This window comes from Camelina sativa, chromosome 1 (assembly GCF_000633955.1).
Source record: "Camelina sativa cultivar DH55 chromosome 1, Cs, whole genome shotgun sequence".
In the NCBI taxonomy this organism is placed as follows: Eukaryota; Viridiplantae; Streptophyta; class Magnoliopsida; order Brassicales; family Brassicaceae; genus Camelina; species Camelina sativa.
In genome coordinates, this window is record NC_025685.1 from 21280434 (window position 1) to 21302980 (window position 22547).

At 34.5% G+C, this 22547-nt stretch overlaps 4 protein-coding genes and 1 long non-coding RNA gene across 5 annotated transcripts; 1 reads left to right on the forward strand and 4 right to left on the reverse strand.

Moving 5' to 3' along the window:
• On the reverse strand, positions 454-2628 carry LOC104710362 (ATP-dependent DNA helicase PIF1-like). The gene is made up of 3 exons (XM_010426945.1): positions 2457-2628; positions 1242-2193; positions 454-934 (listed from the first exon to the last, which is right to left on the reverse strand). Exons 1-3 carry the CDS (start codon positions 2626-2628, stop codon positions 454-456), a joined length of 1605 nt encoding a protein of 534 aa, XP_010425247.1.
• LOC104710372 (replication protein A 70 kDa DNA-binding subunit B-like) lies at positions 8163-10335 on the reverse strand. Its single transcript, XM_010426953.1, has 10 exons — positions 10315-10335; positions 9966-10230; positions 9784-9880; positions 9582-9706; positions 9417-9501; positions 9196-9328; positions 8911-9104; positions 8719-8842; positions 8416-8628; positions 8163-8348 (listed from the first exon to the last, which is right to left on the reverse strand). Exons 1-10 carry the CDS (start codon positions 10333-10335, stop codon positions 8163-8165), a joined length of 1443 nt encoding a protein of 480 aa, XP_010425255.1.
• On the reverse strand, positions 11763-12285 carry LOC109132196. The gene is made up of 2 exons (XR_002037445.1): positions 12104-12285; positions 11763-12008 (listed from the first exon to the last, which is right to left on the reverse strand). It is a non-coding gene; the product is annotated as an uncharacterized LOC109132196 (long non-coding RNA).
• LOC104700495 (succinate dehydrogenase [ubiquinone] flavoprotein subunit 2, mitochondrial-like) lies at positions 12713-16274 on the reverse strand. The gene is made up of 15 exons (XM_010416021.1): positions 16139-16274; positions 15736-15903; positions 15560-15647; positions 15248-15394; positions 15001-15141; positions 14820-14905; positions 14571-14727; positions 14351-14494; positions 14084-14271; positions 13840-14014; positions 13580-13750; positions 13394-13463; positions 13186-13306; positions 13055-13092; positions 12713-12896 (listed from the first exon to the last, which is right to left on the reverse strand). Exons 1-15 carry the CDS (start codon positions 16232-16234, stop codon positions 12794-12796), a joined length of 1893 nt encoding a protein of 630 aa, XP_010414323.1. The 5' UTR covers positions 16235-16274; the 3' UTR covers positions 12713-12793.
• LOC104700504 (protein LIKE COV 3-like) lies at positions 16556-18136 on the forward strand. Its single transcript, XM_010416030.2, has 6 exons — positions 16556-16759; positions 16937-16989; positions 17072-17181; positions 17268-17435; positions 17505-17729; positions 17830-18136. Exons 1-6 carry the CDS (start codon positions 16631-16633, stop codon positions 17934-17936), a joined length of 792 nt encoding a protein of 263 aa, XP_010414332.1. The 5' UTR covers positions 16556-16630; the 3' UTR covers positions 17937-18136.

Genomic DNA, 22547 nt, shown 5'->3' on the forward strand with positions numbered 1-22547 from the left:
GACATCACATAATATTGCTGAGCCAAATTCTAGGAAAATTCATCATGATTGACAAAATTCGTTTCGACCTTAGTTTTGAAAGGTTAGTTTTCTAGAACACTAACTACTGCATTATTATATACATGAATTTATTTAACATGAATAAAACTATGAAAAACTTTATTATGATAAGATTTGATTCCAGAATGTAAATCCAACAGAAATAATAAAAAACTGGAAACGTTTTTAAGCAGTTTCATAAACCTGTAGCCAAACATGGTTCCTTGTATGAGTCGGTAGAGCACGATATGGTAACTCCTAAAATCTTTTCCACTTGTTGGTCCCTTCAAAAACCTAAAAAGAATTTTACATAACATACAGAGATTATATAGAGATATTTCCGAATAATATATAGATATAAATATAGATATATTGCTTTTAAAAATATTGAGAACTCACCATCCATCATTATTTTCAAAGATTCTGAAATATTTCTTTGAAGACAACATTCATTGTTTGCGTTTTGGGCTCCCCTTCTTTATCCACTATAAGAACTCTTAAACCTTTCTTAGATGTAACCCTTGACAACGCTACGTATAGCTGTCCATGAGAGAACACTAGTCGAGGAAGAAACAATCTAACTTCTTCTAGTGATTGTCCTTGACTCTTGTTTATAGTCATTGCAAAAGCCACAACCAATGGAAATTGCCTTCTCCTCATCCTGAAAGGCAATTTAGTGTCTGATGGTTTTATCATGACTTTTGGTATCAAAACTTTGTCTCCAACTCTATCCCCTGTAATAACGCAAGCTTCCAGAACATTGTTCCCCATCTGAGTAATCTGCAATCTAGTACCATTGCATAAACCACCTTTAGGATCAATATTCCTCCATAACATAACATGAGCACCTATCTTGAGCCGTAGCCTATGGTTTGGCAATCCAGATAGTCTGATACTATTCAAAAAATCAGAACTGAAGACTGGGTTGTTTAAAGATTCGATATCCTGAGGGTCAATACTATCATCACTTAAGTAGACCATTTCTTCTCCTGTATATATATATATATATATATATATAATCAATATGTAAAAGATGTCAAACAAAGTAAAATAAGGAAGTGTTTAGTATATACTAACCTTCGAGCTTTTCAAGCAATCTTTCATTTATAGTGTGAACATCGCTATTTGTTGGACATAAGATAGCTCTGCTTTGAAAAAATTTGGGATTTTTTTCCTCCTGCAATATTTCCAAATTTCCATACACGGCTCTGCTTATAGCATCTATAGGATCATCAACATTTTTGATTAGAAATTCATCTGGAATATCAATTAGAGCTTCCCCATCATTAGGCTCAGCAATTTTCCCATCACCAACAACTAATATCCAATCAGAAAACTCCTTGATATTTTCTGCTTCGTTCTCCGACACTCCATTTGACATAAGACGCATGTTCTTTGTCAAAGTTAGAACCTTACAATGCTCCCAGAGATATGATGAATTTAAAGACGCTAGAACAATCTGAGCCCTACCAGCACCGTTGATAACTGGGAGAACTTGTCTGAAATCACCTCCAAAGACAACAACCTTTCCACCAAACGGCTTATTATCATTGTTTCTCATAATATCTGACAAACTCCTATCCAATTTCTCAAAACAATATCTGCTCATCATTGGTGCTTCATCCCATATGATAAGAGAAGTTTCTTTCAACATGTTAGCAAGATCTAAATTAGGATTGATATTACACATTGTAAAATCATCAGGGTTAATAGGGATACAGAACCTTGAATGTGCAGTCCTCCCACCCTCCAACAACAAAGATGCAATACCGCTTGATGCAACATTAATTGCTATCAATCCCCTATATCTAACAGCAGCAGACAGAGTTTTCCACAAAATAGTTTTCCCTGTTCCTCCAAAGCCATATACAGAAAACACTCCTCCATTGTCTTTCAGAATAGCCCCCATGATCTTATCATATATTGCTCTTTGTTCTGATGTCATCTTATTTACCCACTCATCATGTTTTGATTTCAAATAATCACGATCGTAGTTCTTCTTTTCTGTAATGAGACGGTTGGAATGATCAACATCTATGTCAGGTGGCTTAGGCATCTCGTCAAATGCTTTTAGAGTTCCACCATTGCTTAACATTAGTTCTTCAATCTCGTGGAGAGTATAATTTTTCTTCTCATCATCCGTTAAATTCAATTCTGCACATAATAATTAGATATCAGTCACTTAACTATTTTACAAAAATAAAACTTGCTTAACTGTCTTTTTTTGAAATTAAAAACTGTAAGATGTTTAAATGATACCAAACCTGGATTATTGTATTGTTCTCTTTTCTTGTACTCAATGTCTTCTGATAATACTTCCCAAGTTTTATCCCACACATGTTATGGTCTTGATAAACAACCATCTAACAACATCATAGTGAATAAATTGCGCAGTTGAGGTCCAAAAAACCACTGACTTGCTTCAATAATACTATCTATATAGGCATGATCATCTTCCAAAATACCACGCGCCCAACATGCTTTTTTGTATGTGTCATACACAACACCTCTATAAGTTCTAATATCTTCATCACTTTTAGGACCAGTGACTATACCAAGAAGGATTCTCATGTAATATTCTGCTTCCATCTTATGTGGAACATAATTAATCCTTCCTATAGAAAAACCTCTCTCCCTAAGCTTCCATAGTTTTTTTTTCCATCCCAAGTGAAATATTTAGGAATTCAGCATAAGTGAACTGCCTAGCAAATTCACAAACCTTATTCAATTTGAGGTAGGCCATGAACATAGAATCTACATTAGTTCTTCTTTCCAAAACATCTTCAAGATTATCTTTGCCTTTGTAAAAAACTGGTTGCTTTCCTGGTTGATGGAATGGAAGTTTCATTACTGGTATACTTCTATACTGTATTGGAAATTTAAAAAGCCTCCAAGCTGCTTCAGAAGCTGAAACATATCTACAAAAAATGAAATCAACTTTCAGTTTTTTACAACACAATATCTAAATAGTGTATATTCTTCGAATTGAGTAGTGAAGGATTTTAAAAATACCTGCAATCAAACCAATTTTTTACTTCATATTTTTTCTTCTCTTCGGGATTTATAGAGGAAGAAGCATCACCACATCCTGCGTCCGTTGAGTTGTTACTAATATTGGTGACACCATTATCGTCTAAAGTAGTTTTCTTTGTAGGTTCTATCACAAAAGCTACACGATCTTGTCCCTTGTTAATATACTTAATAAGTATTTGATAGAACCTGATTGGTTGCACCACTCAACATTGATGTGAGCCCGATAGCGCAATGATAGGATACAATTGTAAGGAACAACATATTTGTTATCACACTTTATTCCATTTTTCTCTACAAAAACCGTAGATGCTCTCCTTCTATATACTGGATATCCATCTTTGCCAATAGTAGTATCTTCAACATACTCCTTAGGAAAAAACTTTGAGCATTTTCCATCAACCATACATGGTGAGTTTGGATTCGCCGCACCACATGGTCCGTGGATCATGCAATCCTTTATAACTTCATATAGTTCTGGATCTTCATCTTTATCTGGAATCTCAGCAGAGATTATCTTGTTAATGTCATCGCTTGTTGGCAATTTACAACGTTGATCCATGAATAGAAGGATATGCGCATGAGGAAGTCCTCTTTTCTGGAATTCAACAGTGTACATTGCTGCATTAATTTAAAACATTATGTTAGTAAATTAAATACAGATAATATCAAAATAAAGCATAAAAAAAAACTCACCAGCTGTAGTCTTCCCTAAAAGATGTTTTTTTCTGTTAAGTCTTTGATAAGAGAATCAAGTTTTATCTTGAATATCCCGCACATAATGTCTGGTCTATCATCTGAACCCAGTTTCCTCTTCTTCAAGTACCTTTTAATTTCTGGCCACTTGGGATTACATGTAAATGTAATGAATAAGTCGGGGAAACCATACTGTTTACATGTAGTCATGGCATCATAATAACCCTGCAACATATAGCGAGGTCCATTGGTGAAAGAAGCTGGTATTCGAACTTGCTTCCCTTGCTCCTCCATGTTACAGTTTCCACTTTCGGCCGCAGCTTCCAAAGATGCATAGTTATCACATCTTAGATTAGACTGGTTAAATTTTATATACTTCAACCTGTTTAATTCCAGACTCGTGTATGCATCTACTAAGAACTGTTGGAATAGACGCTTAGACCTTAGGAGAGTTTGAGCTTCATTCTCTCTTTCCTGGATTCTGAAAGCAAACCACTGTCTCATACTAATAAACTTATTTTCTGTATCTAGGTTGTCACCTCTAAACCCTTTCTCTATTCCAATTCTGAAACCATCTTCACCATAGGGAAAAATAAGAGGGTATTATAGTGCCAAGTAAGAAACATGCACTTCACTTATTCTTTGTAGCTTTCCAGAATTCTTTTCTTGTACAACTATATCACGTCCAGGCATCTCAGGGCGAAAATCACCAGGAATCAATGCAGCAACTTCTGCTGTTGTTGGCATAGAATATGTTCTCCCATCCTTACCTACACGATCACTAATGATGCGCATATGAAATTTATCTTCTTCATTAGCAGCAAACTTATCTTTCGCTTGTCTAAATGCATCAACATAAGGATTTACTTCATCCAGCATCTTAATAAGTTTAGCGATGAACTCCTTTCTTATACTATTCCTCTCTTTGACACTCACGGATTTTTTACCCTTGCTGTCCACAAATTTCATTAAATAAAACCGTTTATCAGTAGAAAGCTGTTAAAACACAGTAGTACCTATTGTGAAGGATACGATTGTACAAAAAAAATAAAAGTTGAATGTTGATCGTTTCATACCTCATTATAGTTGATCTGTTTTCAATCTCATTCTCAGTATCTACTATATATAGCTGTGAAAAATTGGCGTAATCTCCATCTTCTGGCTTCATACTTCCAATTTTGTGAAAATTATGGCCATGTAGCTGGAATTGCTTAGGACTTTTCCCTTCTCAATGGATCGATCGACTTGACCACCAAGAGAAGTAAATGCAAAAAGCATATTGTATGCTCTAATATTCTCTCTAAAATGCCTACTTAGTGCATCATCCTTACTAAGCAATTCCCTAATTAGCTATGGTGCTTTTTTTAGAAAGGGTATTTTTACAGTTCCTTGTAAACAACAGAGGGAGAATTTTGGTTTTTTTGTTCTTCTTCGTTTGTTTAGTCGCTCATCATACCACATCATAGCTTCACAGTAACAACACTTGTATGTTGGATCACCATGATCTAAATATTCACTTTCATGCCCTACAAAAGTCAAATTGAAATATAATATAATATAAACCACTAAGTTAAATAAATTCAGATTTGTACTTTTACGAATAATACTTTTTGTCTTTTTCGAGCCAAAGATTTACCCTTTGAATTAGATGTTAACGTGCCACCAGAAGACAATGATTTTACACTGAAACCTTTACGTTGTTTCCTTTTTACCGTAAATGCAACATCTGTTTCTATTGTGATCTCACTGCTGGACAGTGAAGTTTCTGAAACAGTGTCTTCTTGACTACTAACATTGAATTCCTGTTCATAATCTGAATGATCCTCACCTATTATCGTAATTTAGTTAGTAGTGAAATAGATGAGGTCGCATAATTAATTATTAAACAATTTCAGACAGCTTACCTTTGGTTGAAGACGCATAATTGGTGTTTTCCATATACTCCTCCAAATGTGGAATAATTTTTTTTTGTTTTTTGAGTGGTTGTTTAACTACATTTCCTACTGGTACATCTGAGTGTTTCAAAGTTTTGCATCATTAGTATGTAGATGTTTGAATAATAATTAATAATACTAACTCTTAACTGTTTAAATATTTTCCAGGTTTTGTACTCTTACTTGGTGTTGGCCAGCTTGGCTTATGTCTTCTAATTCTATCAGGTTGGTTTGTAATGTCTTCTAAAACCTGTTTTGAAGTACGTTTGTTTTGGCTTTGACAACTTGATCTTCTGGCTTTAGTTGTTGATATAACATCTGGTGAAAAATATTATAATCAGTTTCCCATTTACTAAAATTATAGAAATTTGAGTAAAGAATGTTATTAAACATACCATCAACAATAGTACTTTCTGAAGTCCCAAAAAGATTACCGTCAACAATAGTACTTTCTGAAGTCTCAAATAAATTCGTAATTAATGATGACTTTTCTCTGGTCAATGTAACAGGGGTCGTGTGTGTGTTTCCTCTTCAAAAGTTGCTGGTGATGAGGAAAAAGTTTAGGCAGCTAAGTTTGGGAACATGGTAATCCTAATAAACATGATATTATTTACTTACACTTGATAGCTTCATTTCTTATATCTTCAATAAGATCGGTTGTTCCTAGTGGACAGTAGGATTGTCGTATATTCACCAGAGAGAGATTAGATGCTTCTGCTACGGAACTGGTTACTGTTTGGTGAATCAAATAATATTATTATTAGAAATGAGGTTAGTGTAATGAGCATATACGTTGGAAATTTAATCCAATAATGACTGACTTTTACCTTTCTTAGAACTGTTACGAATGGAGGATAAGAAATCTACATCACCAGGATCTGCATATGATTGGTTTATCTTGACAGGTGTGTAGTTCTCAACACAGTTTATTGTCACTCCTTCACCTATTGATTGTAAATGCTTATTATATTGCTAAAATAAGATTCAAAGACAATAACATGTTTTGTATCAGATACAGTAGGAAACATACACATTGAAGATGGGGTAACACTACTGCTGTTTTGCAAATAGGATCCATCCAAATAGGAACAGGTTGATAACTTTTCTCTGTTGTTATTGACTGAACCAAAACTTTGTCGGATTGTTATTGGTGAGAAATTGTTGTTTTGATTTTCAAGATTCTCTTTTCCTACAAGACAGAATTGCATTGCCGGAAGAGTGACAACCTTTTATGATACACAATTCTCATACAAAATAAAAGATTTGAGGTAAACACCAATTCTCATGTGTACCTATATTTTTTGGAGTACCCCTGTTTCCTGTTGGATAGATTGATTCTTCTAGAGGAACATGAGATAAATTAGTTCAATCTGTAAAAAGCCTTCCAAAAATCCCTTTCACATTGACACTATCAACTTTTTCTTGAGTAGCATGAGAATTCTCATTCACGAACACGTTATCACTGGTAGTAGGCTCAGTAGGACACTTCCTCTTACTCTGTCGATTTCCACATTCAAATCCATTTCCTGACAAATCTCTCTTGTTCCTCATCCGTCACTTTCTTTTTTTCTTGCTATTTATCTCATTAAAAATAGTTGAAGGAATAACTAACAAATCCTATATGCATTTTGAACGTAAATGAAGGAATAAGTTTATGTAATTGAGGATCGTATCGATGTAGACATAAATAAAATCATAGTATGGAAAGATTTTCGCTGTCTTGTTAGTGATTTTCTTGTTTCTGAAATGGTAATAATATTTTCATTTAAGTTATTTAATGTATCATATATTTAAGAGTATTCCATTTTTTCTTTAGAGTATATTGATATGAATATGGTATAGTATTTATTTGAGAAAATTCATCAATTTTTTTGTAGATATTGTAAGGTACAATTTTCTCATATTAACGTAAGCCTATATTTTCATTATCACATAAACCTAGGAAATTATGCAGATAAAATATTGTTATTATGCTTTTATAATATTAGTAACCATTTTATAGTAATAATAATATTTTTAAAATTTGTTGTTTATAATAATCAAACTATAATTTTTTATGGTTGAAAATGTTTTCAAAAGATTTAGTTGTATATATAAGTTATAAATGTTCTACCTATATAGAGATATAACAATTGCCCAACGGTGTATAACATTCACATTTATAATGGGTTATAATAAAACTCAATCCGGAAAGTTCGAAAATAGTGTCATTCCAAAAATTTAATAAACCAAATATGCCTTGTAATAATTTTATTAAGTTGTAAGGCCAACAACAACAACAAAAGAAAACCTATAGCAAATATTATTCTCGATGGATTCCAAAGAATATGATCCTTTATTTAGTGCTTGAAAGAAAATTAAAACTTAAAATTCCAATGATCCAATGACCGATTCATTATCTCACTTCTTCTTGTAAGTAGCCCCATTGACTCCTTCTACCATCCCTGCAGTAGCCGTCTTTGCCTATGCTATAATCTCACCCTTTGTGAGCTTCTCCTGTTTTATGTTGACAACCTTGATGTGATCCAAACAAAGTTTCTTCGTAGCAGAAGCATTATCTAGAGGAACAACTGAATCACCGGTTGATCGATTGGAAGAAGGAGTGGTAGACTCAGAGGCTTCTTCACTACTTGTAAGTAGTAGGGTTACCTAACAGAGATTCAATCAACTAAATTTTACAAAATCATATTATAAGATAATGTTAAATTGCCCATACCTGATCACCGGTGCTATCATCAGTTGGATTATCTCCACCATGAGACAGCTCAGTCACATCATCATCGTTAGTACCATCCTTGGAAAGAACTTTTGAAACCTTGTAGGTATCCAACTCATTCCACAAGTTGTCGTTTTCAATGCTTATCAGAAGCTGGTAAGTTTTCCCAACCAAATTCCTGATAGCTGCTGGCAAATTTTCTAGATCTTCCATCTGTAAAGATTATTTTTTTCGATAGCCCTTTAAATATTTATCACAATTTTACACAGCTAAAGAACAATTGTCTAACTAAAGACATATTACCTCATCAAAGGGTCCTTCAATTAGACTGTTAGCGGTACAACCAACAATCTCAACAGCTGGGCTATCGAAAAACATTAATTTCATCTGTCCTGTTTGATCCATCACCTTGACATGTGTTTTGAACCTAAACGATTTATGTATTAGAGTGATAATGGATTACATATTAAGGATATGAGTAGTTTGCTTTAATACCTTGCTAAGATATTAGTCACTTGTGCATGGCAAGTATCACACTGCCACTTCTGTTTCTGTGTAACAAATGCATTTCCATTAGTAGTAGACTTCTCCTTGGAAACCTTCTTATTACACTTTTTACATGCAATGTAGTACCACGCCCAGTCACAGTCTATGGCGTAACTAGTACATATCAGCTTAACCTTACCAACCTACAATCAATAAAAAATCTTTACTTGTGTACTTCACACATGACATATAAATCTATTAGATTAATTAAGTCCACAATGTTCACAGTGATACCTCAATCGAGTTCAAGATATCTTGGATGGTCCCATTCACATGTTGAGCGTAGAATTCTCCATTATTTGCTAACTGTAGCTCACGTTTTGGTTTGCTCTCAAGTAAAGTGAGAGCATGACCATCATTTGGCAACCTAGACAAACAAAAGATTCAAGTTATTAATTTCTCAAAACTGTATAACTACTATATAAATACAAAAAAACATAATTACTTATACTTACTTATTCTTGAACTCGACAATCTGACCATACTCTGGATTTATTGTAAGTTGTGATGCATTGAAAGCATTTGCTATCGTCCTTACATCTACGATAGCAGTTTAAAAATAATTTAGTCAAAACTTGATAGGAAAATTTCCATTGGTTCATTTACGCATAGACACGTACCATTGTAGATTTTGATTTTAGCAAATCTCAGAAGACAAATCACCATTTCCACATCGATGTCTTGACATGCAGCGTAGATTTGATCAGCAAATGATCCCCACAAAGTACATGTTAACCTTACATCACTGTGTTGAAAGAATAACAAAAATTTTACATTAACAAGAGTTTTCATTTAAAGATCGCCATTTAAAATGTTATATACCTTTCATCCCTGAGTTCAACATCAATCTTGTTTGTTGGCTTGTTGTTAACATCTATTGTCTCCATTGCACCAACATTAACCACTTGACCAACAATGTCTGTGTTAACAAATAACCGGATTTGTCAGAAGACACATAAACTTTTGAAGAGATATTTAAAACTTTATGTTATTCATACGATTACCTATTAGGAAGTTTGGGTTGAGGTTCTCGGATATTACAGAATCAAATCGGGAAAGAGATAGGTATGGCTCGTCAGACAGAGGATCTATCCTTGCCACAACGGTTTGAGTCATGAAACTCATCTTGTATCGATGACCAGTTGGTTTGAATTTGCCACCGGCAAAACTTAACCCGAAATTTTCAACAGATCTCCATTCTCCTTGAGTGATCTTGTTCTCGAACCGATTCATCAGATTCTTTTTCACTGTAGCATGAATCTTTGTTCCCTGAAAATGACATTGTTTGTAAGATAATATTAACTTGAATATTGTTTGATTTTGTACATAATAATAATAGCTCTGTGTACTTACCTGAGTATCAGCGAGCACCATATCAAATGATTCACCAAATTGTGTTGTATATGTTCTCCATGTATGAAGGACACGGACTTGCACTTTCCAGGAAGTTTTGAAAGGCTTGACATCTCGGAGGAAAGCATAGGAAGCAACAATTGGAAGATAAGTTTCTTTGTTTGGACTCGAGAATTGATGAATTTGTGAAGATTTTACCGTATATGTTGATGAGATATTTATAGGTGATTCACGTATGCAAGCATAATATCTTTGATTCTTTTAATTTCCAATATTTTTTCGAATATTAAGGTTTGAGTTTAGGGAAGTTTGGATTTTTGTGATAATACTATGAGATTTTTTGAGATTATGATGTATTAAATCTTGGTAATTTGATGGATGAAGCGATGATTAAGGTAATTTGGTTTATTAGTTGGTTATGATTTGTATAGTTACCCGATCTTGATTGTTGTGGTGATGTAGTCTTAAAGTTTCGAATATTGAGGCTTGACATGGTGATATAGTCTTAAAGTTTCGAATATTAAAGTTTCAGTTTAGGGAAGTTGCGATTTTGTTAATAATACTAAGAGATATTTTGAGATTATGATGGATAATTTTAAGGTTTTTGTTTAATATCAAATATCTAATGGGTTAGGCTTTTTTTAGGTAGTGGATTTCATAGAAGCTGAATCAATCAGAGTCGAAGCCCAAAAACGTTGAAACCGGGTTATTTTTGAGAGAGGACGCGGATCCTTAATACAAACGGGTCGGGTAATGTCGATTGCTTATTTTTGACAAAATTATCCCTTCCACTTCTACAGGGAGTGGGTGGTTACAGATGCACACAATCTTGGGCAAATCCTAATATTCTACAATACTTTCATATCTTCTAACTTACACACTTGTACAAGGAGATTAGTACCAAAACTAACGGTACCGAAGGAGACTACATATTCCTCAAATCGTAGTTCCAAATCATTCAAAAGGTGAATATTACTCAGGCACAACTATGTAATGTTATATTCGACGATTGACAATTATATAATACGATACTGTAAGATTAGACAATGACAAATTATGATATTGCAATTCCGGTAAACCATGATGTAAATATGTGCAAACTACAACTAATTCAGATCAAGATTTGTTCATTCAAATGCTGAGTACCTGACGATGATAATTGAGTATCCAAATTAATATATGAGTACCTGATTTGACTCGGTAGTGTTGGGTAAGATGACAAGGTACCGCCCACGGCTCCGGTTAAGTAATAGTCTCTGCTTATGATCGATTTTTTTAAAGAATCTACGAGTATGTAAATGAAAAGAGGGATGGAACGAGAGAGAGAGAGAGAGCAGAGGCAAGACACACAGAGGAGAAGAGATCCCGGGAAAAAAAAACAATAACCCGTGCGATCTCTTCTCCAATACCCCACAAAACGTATTTTTTTATTGAGCATCAGTTTTTGACCTGCCATGCAAGCGCACCTGACATGGCAAAGGTCGGATGACAAAGATGCAATCCAGGATACCATACCTATCCACAAACACATCTTATACACCCTAAACTCACTTCAATCCAAACACACACGGCCTGGTAATCGCTAGATTATGAAACAGATTAGTCTCTTTGTATCCCAGATCTCAGCGCCTCAACGTGACCAATTCACATATCTCACATCTGATGTAGCCGTAAAGGACGATCCAAGGCCAGATCTGATCATGAATTAACAATACTCGCGATTACGTAACCATAATTCCAATAAAACGATCATAAAGAGAAGTTATAGGTGAAAGGAGATGAGATTTACCAATAGAAAAAAGCGAGATCTGAGTCAGATCTGTCGTCAACCATCAGATCTCGATCAGAACAGGGCACGGATTTGCAGATCGGGAGGATCTCTACGAAAATTAGAAACGGTAAGGATCGGAGTCGTCGCCATAGCAGCAAGAACTGAGAGGAACGTTGACGAGCGAAGGAAGCAAGAGAAGCTTTTAGAAATGGAGGCGGTGATGAGATAACCACAAGAAATGACTCGTCTCTGTTTATTTATAGGGTTAGAAATGATGGACGGTCCAGATTAAAGGCTTAGACAGTGTATGAATGGTTCAGATTCGACCGCGTGGATCATTGCGTGCCCTTCGGGTCATTATTATCTTTTAAAGCTAGGCGGTTTGCTTTATGGAAAAAATAAATAAATAGATAGACAAATAAAAAACTTCATGGGCTACAGATGTTTATTGGGCTGTGTAACATTGTGGCCTTTTTGACTAAGAATTAGAAGTTTGAAGATCTTCTAGTGGTGTGGAGTGTTTGCTTCAGTGTGTTAACTATATATAGTGTGTGAATTTTGAGTAATGTTAGGAGTGGCATTTGTTACGAATCGATTAAGAGCTTTCTTGAAAGAAAAAAGGGATAATAATAATTCTTGTAAGACAACCAATATTTTTCACAATAACCATTGTTACTGTTTCTTATTATAAACCCACCACAATGTATTTCAGTAAACACGAGCTTTAGGAGGAAAAGTGTCAACCTCATCATCCAATGTATTCATGTGCACTGGTCTGTACTCCAGTTTCACATTCCCTTCTTCCCAATACCTTCAACATATATATAAACAAAAACACTCCTTAATTGATTTGAGATTTTTTCATAAAGCATTTTACTAACACTCCTTAATGGAAACATAACTATGCTTTTGAGTTCATGATTAATCTATATTATGGCTTCAAAAGAGATAAAAAAGAGAAAAATTTACCCCAATGTGTGCTTCATCCAATTCACATCGTCTCGTTTCTGCGTAACAAACCATACCACAAATCTCTCTTAGTTATCCACATTTCGACTAAGACAAGTTTTTGTTAATGTAACAACATATATAGAACTAACCGTGAAATCCTCACGAGCATGTGCTCCTCGACTCTCCTTCCTAGCCTCAGCAGAATGCATTGTTATGCATGCATTAACCAAAAGATTCTCCAACTCCATAGTTTCTATCAAATCCGAGTTCCTAACATGTAAAGTTTCCAATTACAGAACTTATATAATCAAATTAGCCTTTAATTTAACATTCTTTTAACGTTTAAACGACTCTCACCATATCAAACTCCGATCTGTCACTTTGACATCACCAAAACTGTCCCACGTCTTGTCCATCAAATCACAACCTATGATCATCATACCCAAACAGAAATCAAAAATGAAGTTTTTAAGATTATACTGACTACTGTATTCATTAGACCCTATTCATAAGGTAAAGTTTTTTGTTTTTGTTTTTGTTTACCTTCTTCTAGTGTTTCTTGTGTACGGAAGACAGCAGCATTGTTTTGCATTACTCGTTGCATGTTTAAACGGATTTTAGAAGTTGGAAGCGAACCATTTGAGTTTCTTATCCGGTCCAACCATTTGATACTCTTCTCACCCGCATCCTTCTCTAGAGGTTTCAGTATCTCGCCTAAATTAAACAACATAAGAATTCAGAAACACTCACATGTATCAAACTAACGAGATGCATGGAAATATATGTATTAATTGCGTGCTTACCAGGTTTTTGAATCTCTGCAACTCTGTTTGCACAAGCTCTCCCAAAAACAACAATGTCAAGAAGTGAATTTGCGCCAAGTCTATTAGCGCCATGAACCGATGCACAAGCTGCTTCTCCTGCAGCCATTAGTCCAGGAACTATAGCATCTGTATCATCACCTCTAACGGTAACAACCTGAGAATGACACCAAAGTAATTCAAGTACTGAACATATACATTGAAATTCTTCAATCTTTTCATTTACCTCTCCATGGTAGTTTGTGGGAATACCACCCATATTATAATGCACAGTAGGCAATACAGGAATTGGCTCTCTTGTAACATCAACACCCGCAAAAATAGCCGCAGTCTCAGATATGCCAGGAAGCCTTTCTTTAAGCACCTCTGATGGTAGATGGTTTAAGTGAAGATATATATGATCCTTCATAGGTCCTGTTAAAGAACAATGTTGCATATGGTAAAGCTAATTTCTTATACATGTGTCTAATTAAAATGAGTGATCTAATATTACCTGCACCACGTCCTTGTCGGATTTCCATAGTCATTGATCTTGAAACAACATCTCTTGAAGCAAGATCTCTAGCCGTGGGAGCATACCTGTCCATGAATTTCTCTCCTTCACTGTTTCTTAGAATCCCACCTTCACCTCTAGCTCCTACACGTTCATATTGACAAAGTTAGAAACCAATTAAATCTTTAATGATTTGATCAATGCAGGAAGAAACACATACCTTCTGTGATTAGACATCCAGCTCCATATATACCAGTAGGATGAAACTGAACAAACTCCAAGTCCTGTAACGGTAGCCCGGCCCGTGCAACCATAGCATTGCCATCTCCTGTGCATGTATGTGCTGAAGTTGCAGAAAAATAAGCTCTTCCATAGCCCTGAAGTTCATTTATGGATAATGATTAATTAGTTACTGTATGTTTCATAAATCCAAGAAATATATTCAGTTCAAGAAACAATTTAGTTTTACCCCAGTAGCTAAAATTGTAGAACCAGCATGGAAACGATGTAAAGTTCCATCTTCCATGTTCAGTGCAATGACTCCTTGACAGGTTCCTGCACGTCATATAAAACCTTCTTAGTATATCAATAATGTAACATTGAAGGATCATACATACGCTTAATAATAAACCTTCTTAATTAGTACTTACCATCACTGTTCATTATCAAATCCAAGGCAAAGTATTCCACAAAGAATTGAGTGTTGTGTTTCATTGCTTGTCCATAAAGAGTATGTAACAGAGCATGCCCGGTGCGGTCAGCCGCACATGAGCAGCGGTATGCTTGACCACCTGAATAAATTAAAGAGATAAGGGTAAAAATAATGATAAGCTTGAAAGCAATCGATCATCATATAATTATTTCAATCGTGAGATTGCATAAACCAAAGATTAAAACCTTTTCCAAAATCAAGACTCTGGCCACCGAAAGCTCGTTGATATATTTTGCCATCTTCTGTTCTAGAAAATGGTAATCCATAATTCTCAAGCTCAATCACAGCTTTTGGAGCCTCCCTGCACATAAACTGAATTGCATCTTGATCACCTACAGAACCAAAAAAAAAAAAAAAACAAGTTAGATCTAAATATAGAAACTTGCAGAAATAAGTAACTTGTATAGTAAAAAGAAGCTACATTGCACATCAACAAGTTACATCACTATAGAAGACAATACAAGATTAAGCCAAAAAAAAATCATCATCATGCATACCTAACCAGTCACTTCCTTTGACAGTATCATACATATGCCATCTCCAGTCATCTTCAGTCATATTACCCAAGGCAGCATTTATACCTCCCTTCAACAAATAATTTCATAAACTTAATCAATAAGAAATTTAAACTTATATTATTAGCTTAATTACTAAATTAAATAAATGTAGGTACCTGAGCTGCAACTGTATGAGAACGAGTTGGAAAAAGCTTGGTGATACAAGCTGTGTTAAAACCATGTTCTGATAAACCTATTGCTGCTCTAAGCCCAGCACCACCAGCTCCTACAACAACCGCATCATAGGTATGATCCACGATCGTATACGATGATCTATCCCCTGTCTTTAATTAGCCACAAAATTTGAATTAGAATTAGGTGATGTGACATCTCAAACTAAAAATTTATCATACATAAAAAGCATATTCCATTATTAATCACACAATTCAAAACAGAACCAACTCATTGACGCTACCAAATCCGAACAACGCACGAAATAAGTCAACCAATGAAATGATGAGTAACCTCAAAGACCAAACGAAATCAGAGTTATTCAAAACAATGTCGTCGTAGTCGTACCGAAGGAGTTGAGAAGAATCTGGAGAGTTGAGACGTGACGAAAGCGCCATTAGATTCCGATCTCCTCGACGACGCTACTCGAAGGCACCGCCACATCTCTCCGCACTTACTCACCACGAACTCGTAACACACCAAAATGGAAGAAGACTCGTATTATACAATTTGGATAAAGAATTTGAAAAAATGTTGCCCTCAACGTGCCAAATTGGCTAATATAGAATTTGAAAAAAAAACGTTGATAAAATTCCAAAACTGCCCATAGACTTGGTTAACGAAACGCCACGTCAGATGATTGACAGTCGAATACAATACGGGCTTCATAAGGCCCAGTAACAAGTGATGAAAGTAAATGGGCTTTATAGAGCCCATCAGCAAATGCATGCTCTTCTTCTTGCTTTGGCGAAAGCAGTTGGTTGCTCTGCTCTCTCACTCACGCCGGAGAAGAAGAGACACATCGGACAGACCGAAGAATCCATTCATATATATAGAGAGATGGAACCGAGGGAGAGAGATCTGGAGCGATTGATCCCGATGCATAAATCCGGAGCTTCACCTCGCGACGTCGTTTTGTCTGTTCCGCCGTCTCCTCTCGCTTCTCCGATCCACGTTGCCGGAAGAGAGGTTTCTCTCTCTCACTCCCCTGTTTCTTTTCTTACAGAAACAAACATTACATAGGATTTATATTTTTCGCAAACTTTTTAAACATCTAGATTGTGAAATGTGTTGGGCAAGTTTTTGACCTAGAGCTTGAAGCTACTTGTATGTTAAGTTATTCAAATGTGTGTATCTACAATACAGGCGATTTACAAAGTCATCCGAAGCTGGGCCTCCAAAAAGTTCATGACCGGATGGTAAAATCTCGTTTAAATTACTCTGATCAAAGGTTTTTGAAATTAACACATTGATCTTCTAGATTTATCTCTTGTGTTACAGTGTCATTCTGTTACCAATCGCTGTCACATTCTACTTCACATGGTGGTTTATTCATTTCGTTGACGGGTTCTTCTCCCCAATCTATACCCATCTCGGAATCAATATGTTCGGTTAGTTTCATTTTTTATCTCTCAGCTCAGTTGCATATTTAGTCGTCACATTACTTGTTTTTTTCTGTCTAATGAAAAACTTACAGGTCTTGGATTTGTGACATCCATCACATTCATCTTTCTGGTTGGTGTATTCATGTCTTCATGGCTTGGAGCTTCAGTTCTCAGTATTGGAGAATGGTTTATCAAGAAGATGCCTCTCATCAGTTACATCTACTCAGCTTCTAAGCAAATCAGCGGAGCAATCTCACCAGGTAAAATCTTGTAATCTTTCTTATACCAACAAGTACTAAAAAGACTTACCTTTGATCTCCTATTATCAGATCAAAGCTCAGGTGCATTCAAGGAGGTAGCCATTATCAGACATCCTCATATGGGAGAATACGCTTTTGGTTTCATTACATCGACAGTGATTCTTCGAGGTCGTGCTGGTGGAGAAGAGCTCTGTTGTGTCTATGTCCCCACCAACCATCTTTATCTTGGAGACATTTTCCTTATTAGCTCAAAGGACATCATAAGACCTAATCTCTCTGTCCGGGAATGCATAGGTAACTTGTGACTTGATTTGGCAACTCTCTTCAAACGTTCTGGAGATGTAATAAAACCATCTCAATGCTCAAATTTAATCTTCTTTTGTTTTTGCAACAGAAATCGTTATCTCTGGTGGTATGTCGATTCCACAGATGCTAACAACTTTGGACTCAGAGACTATTCACAGGTCGGTTGTTGGAACCTATGCCATTCCACCCGTGTGAAATTGATGAATCATGGTTTTTTATCCACAAGCTGAAATGGAGCTTGCTGGTTAGGTTACTGCAACATTTGCTAATCCAAAAATGTTGGAAAGTTCTGGAATCATAATGATATATAAGTGAAAGATTTAGATTTTTTGATGTGTTGTTTAAGCCTAGTTTTAGCTTGGACACACACAGAGTCTAAAAGAAGTTATATTTGATTTTTGTTTTTCTGTACAAAATAAATTGCTTCAAGAGAGTTTTGTGTTTCAAACCAAAAGGCTTATGACAAACTAAAGTATGCCCAAGAACATAAACTCAAACAGATCATTTATCTCTCTAATGGATTCTTAATGAAAATAACAGTTTTTTTTTTCTTGGCTTTCTGTATGTTGGAGACGTGATGAGTCTGAATCGTGATAAACTAGTAGGCTAGTAGTAGTAGATTAACAATTTATCAGATTGAAGTCTCTCATAGGTTTTGAGTACATTACTAGGAAAACAAAATAAATCAACTCACACGTAAAAAAGGAAAGATGTTATAGATATATTATATTATATGGATGCCATTATCGGTCCATTAGTGTAAACCCTAAAATTGTATCATATATATATGTTGTATCCTATGCAATAGAGGAATAATATAAGAGAACAATTCCCTAAACCTCTTGTTTATAACACGTTCAGCACGCTCTAAACTCTAGCTATATTAAAAAAAAAAAACTAGCAGTCTTACCGTTCCAAAATTTCTTTCTCTCCCACGTCCCCTAACCATGTCGGGTGCAAACACAAAATTTCTACCGCCGTCTCCCCTTTATCGTTCATTATAGAGAGTTTACTACTGCAACATGGTTTTATATGGAGAACTGAAGAAATAATTACTCACCAAAATCTCTAGCCGACGTATGGTCTGATGCATATCAATTTCAATGACGTTTCTGATTTCCGATCACCCATTACTATAGAGATAAGTATTATTTATTTCTCTATTATAATCACCATCGTCTAATGCTCTATCATGGTAGCTAGAACGGTTTCCCTAATATATATAAAATTTATTATTATAAAATAATTATATTTCTTGGCAAAACCTTTTAGATTTTGAAATAAAATCTTTAGGTAACAAAGAAATATATATAACTATATATATATAAGAAATGGTGCTTAATATTTATTTAGCACTCATTTATATAATTGTTTATAATGTTTGTGATTACTTTATTTGTTTAATCACAAATTTAAATCTAATTAAAGTTAGATATAATATCATGATAAAATATTTCAAATCATGTCTCCAACTTTTTTATGGTGAATACATTGAAAATTTAGTAACAAATTACTAAATAATGATTATTGATCATGTTTTCTTGGCATCACTTCTATAGGGAGGTTTAAGTCCAAGTATATGACTATAAAAATTCACTAATTCTTTAGAATAATCTAAAGAAAGTAAATGACTAAAAGTCTATAAGATAATATATAAAAACTACCTTGATTTCAATTATTACCAAATTCATATAATTGAAAATAATATTTTTGATGGAAAGATATTAGAAAATACATAATTCACTTGTCACAAAATATTGTTGTCATGTAGACACAATATAGTGAAAAATACATTTAAAAAAAATATATATAATATAATCTTATTTTTTTGTGACTGTGTAAAATTATGAGATGTTGATGTAAATCACATCCTATTGGTTTGATCTATTCATTGAACTGAATATGACTTTGCAAAAAATATAATGCCACATCAATGATAAGAAAGTTGCTATAAAAGTGGTTATAAATGTGGGTATGATATATATATAAGGTCGCGGTTAAGTCGACTAGTATTTCCACTATAAGTGAATAATAAGTACATGAGGTATTTATCTCATCTATATATGATGATGATGAAAGAAGTTAGTGTGAGACAATTTCCACTATTCTACTACAATAATAAGAAGTATTAGAAAAAGTATTGAAAGCTCTTGAAGAGTATTGCCTATGGGAACATAATTTGATAATTATGTGTTATAGTCTCCCAGTTAGTCTCAAAGTCAAAAGGGAGTAAGATATAATACGTGACCCAATTTGAGAATATTATTGATTACAGAGTGGGATTTAAATCGAGACTGAAAGACATGAAGTGTCATCATCTCGAAGGGGAGAATTAATGAATCCCACATACAGGGGTGATGAAACAAATATAAGATTATGTTCACACTCAAAATGAGTTTAATCACTCTTATGAAAGTGCAAATCTTAAGGATTTGAAAAGTAATCATGTTGAGACAATAAGCGAAGAAAATACTTTGAAATCATAAGTATTATTACCCAAGTCAATAAAAGTATTTTAGAGATTACATGCATTATCTAGAAGACAAAATGCTTTGTGAAAATCTCACTGTTAGGCATGACCGGTTAAGCCATTCCGGTTCAGTAATGATGCGAAAGACTGAAAAGATTCATTAGAGAACCTAAAGAGTTTTCCTAGTGATTTCTTATGTGTGCTACTTTACAAAGCAAGCCGATTATATGGCTTTCACTAACCCCATGAATTTGGATAATGTCAATTTTCTGGTATGTATTCAAAAGAGATATTGTGGACTGATCATCCACTATATATTCTTATTATCAACTTGCAACCTTTAGTTTGCAAGAGTATTTGGTTAATTGACAATAGTGGTGAAACCAGGCTATGTGATTGACAAAAATGACTCTATATGTCAATAAATTCGCATCAGGCCAACGGATTATTATAGATACTCCCCACTATAACTGGTTTGGGTCAGAAACCAGATATATTCCATCTAAATGTGTTATACATCTTGAGTTGCTCCACCACAATGATTAAGATGGGATTTGAAAGAATGTTGGAAATATGTTGGATATAAATCTCTCTTGATGATTGAATATCTTGAGATGTAGAGACTGTTGTTTCAATGAGTCAGTCTTTCCAACATGAGGGGGAGAGAATAAACAGCTGGTAAAGAAATATATTGGAAGAAATTATCTTGATCCTCATACTAAGAAATGTGCGCTAGAAATTGAAAAGATAATTTACTGGCAAAGTTTGCAAAGATGCTAAAGGTATGCAAGAACCATTTTCTGACCTTGAGTGAAAAAGTCACATATACCAATTGTGCTCCAATTAATGTCCTAGAAGGATAAGATCAACTCCTATTAAGTCTATAGATCGCATGAAGTGTGATAGACTTATGGTTCCAAATATAAGCATCCTCATAAAAGAAAAAGAGCATAATTTAATATGGCACCGAGGAAGCAAAGAGTTATGAAAAATCTCTAGAATAGATTTAGACATGAGTAGAAAGAGATTCAGGTACCTGAGAATCATAATGAAAGGAAATCTGAACAAGTTGAGTCATGTCTAGAATGAAAAGGAACCAATAAGAAAATCGACGTCGGAATATGTTTGCATGTAGTGTTGCAGTTGTTAATTGTATTGATGAAAATCGAGGATCATAAACAGCGGTTAATCGAAAGTTTTATTGAAAAGTGTACACAAAAAATGATTGGTTAATCATTGAAAGAAGTAACTATGAAATAACTCAAATCTCTTGAAGAGATAATATTTGGACTTGTAGTCCTTACACTTGAAAGTGTAAAATGAGTGGGACATAAGGGGATTTTTATGAGAAATGTACTCTCATATGGTGGAAGCAACTATTTTAGATCCCTTATGAGTTTTGACAAGAAGAGTAATACTTGATTCAATCTATTGAGAAGTTTTCAAACTGTCAGAAGTTTCCCTTAAAGTGATCATATTGCTAGAAGCAATATTTTATAGTTCTCGAGAAAAAGTTTTGTAGACTTTTGACACCTTTGGGGAGAAAATGGTGAGAGTTTATTTCTATGAGAGTGTAGATCATTGTTGTTGATCTTAGGGATCTCATAATGGGTTGAAAATAGATAGGGAACAAGCTAAGTGAATATCTTAGGGTTGTGTAAATTCGAGATGGAACACTAATTGTAATTGTGTTCAAGAAGTATTTTCAACAAAGTTTGAGGACGTAGGCATTCGCTGAACCTCGTTAAAAGAAATTTTGTGTGTCTCTTACCTCTTTACCACTTACAAGTGGTTCTTTTTATCTGATCTCCGGTAGAGATTTCACATACCAAGGAATATATGGAGAAATAATCAGTGAAGAAATATTACTCCTAAAAGATGGAGAAATCAAATTATCTAAGATCAGATATTTCATGAAATTTCTTAAGGTTACAGATTTGACATCTGATGAAATATATGTTATCTCAGGATGCTTACATCATCTTACATAGAAAAATGGTCTTGAAGTACCATACTAATAAGACGAGTTGAAAGAGAAAAGTTTAAAAGGAGATTATGAATAACTCCTATGTATAAGAGGATTATTTGGAAGATTGTATATAAAAGAAGATTTGGGCTTAAAGTGCAAATAGATCTTCTATATGAAAGGGTTCAAATGACTTGAAGTTTAAAGACCCGAAAGAATATACGATGATCATATGAGTTTGTACCTGAAAGCGTTGTTTTTAACAGTTCAGAAAGTTGATATATATGATCATAATACATAACGTGAAGATGATGCTTTCAGGGGGAGATATATGATCATAAGTGTGGTTGTACTCTTTTCCCCTTATCAT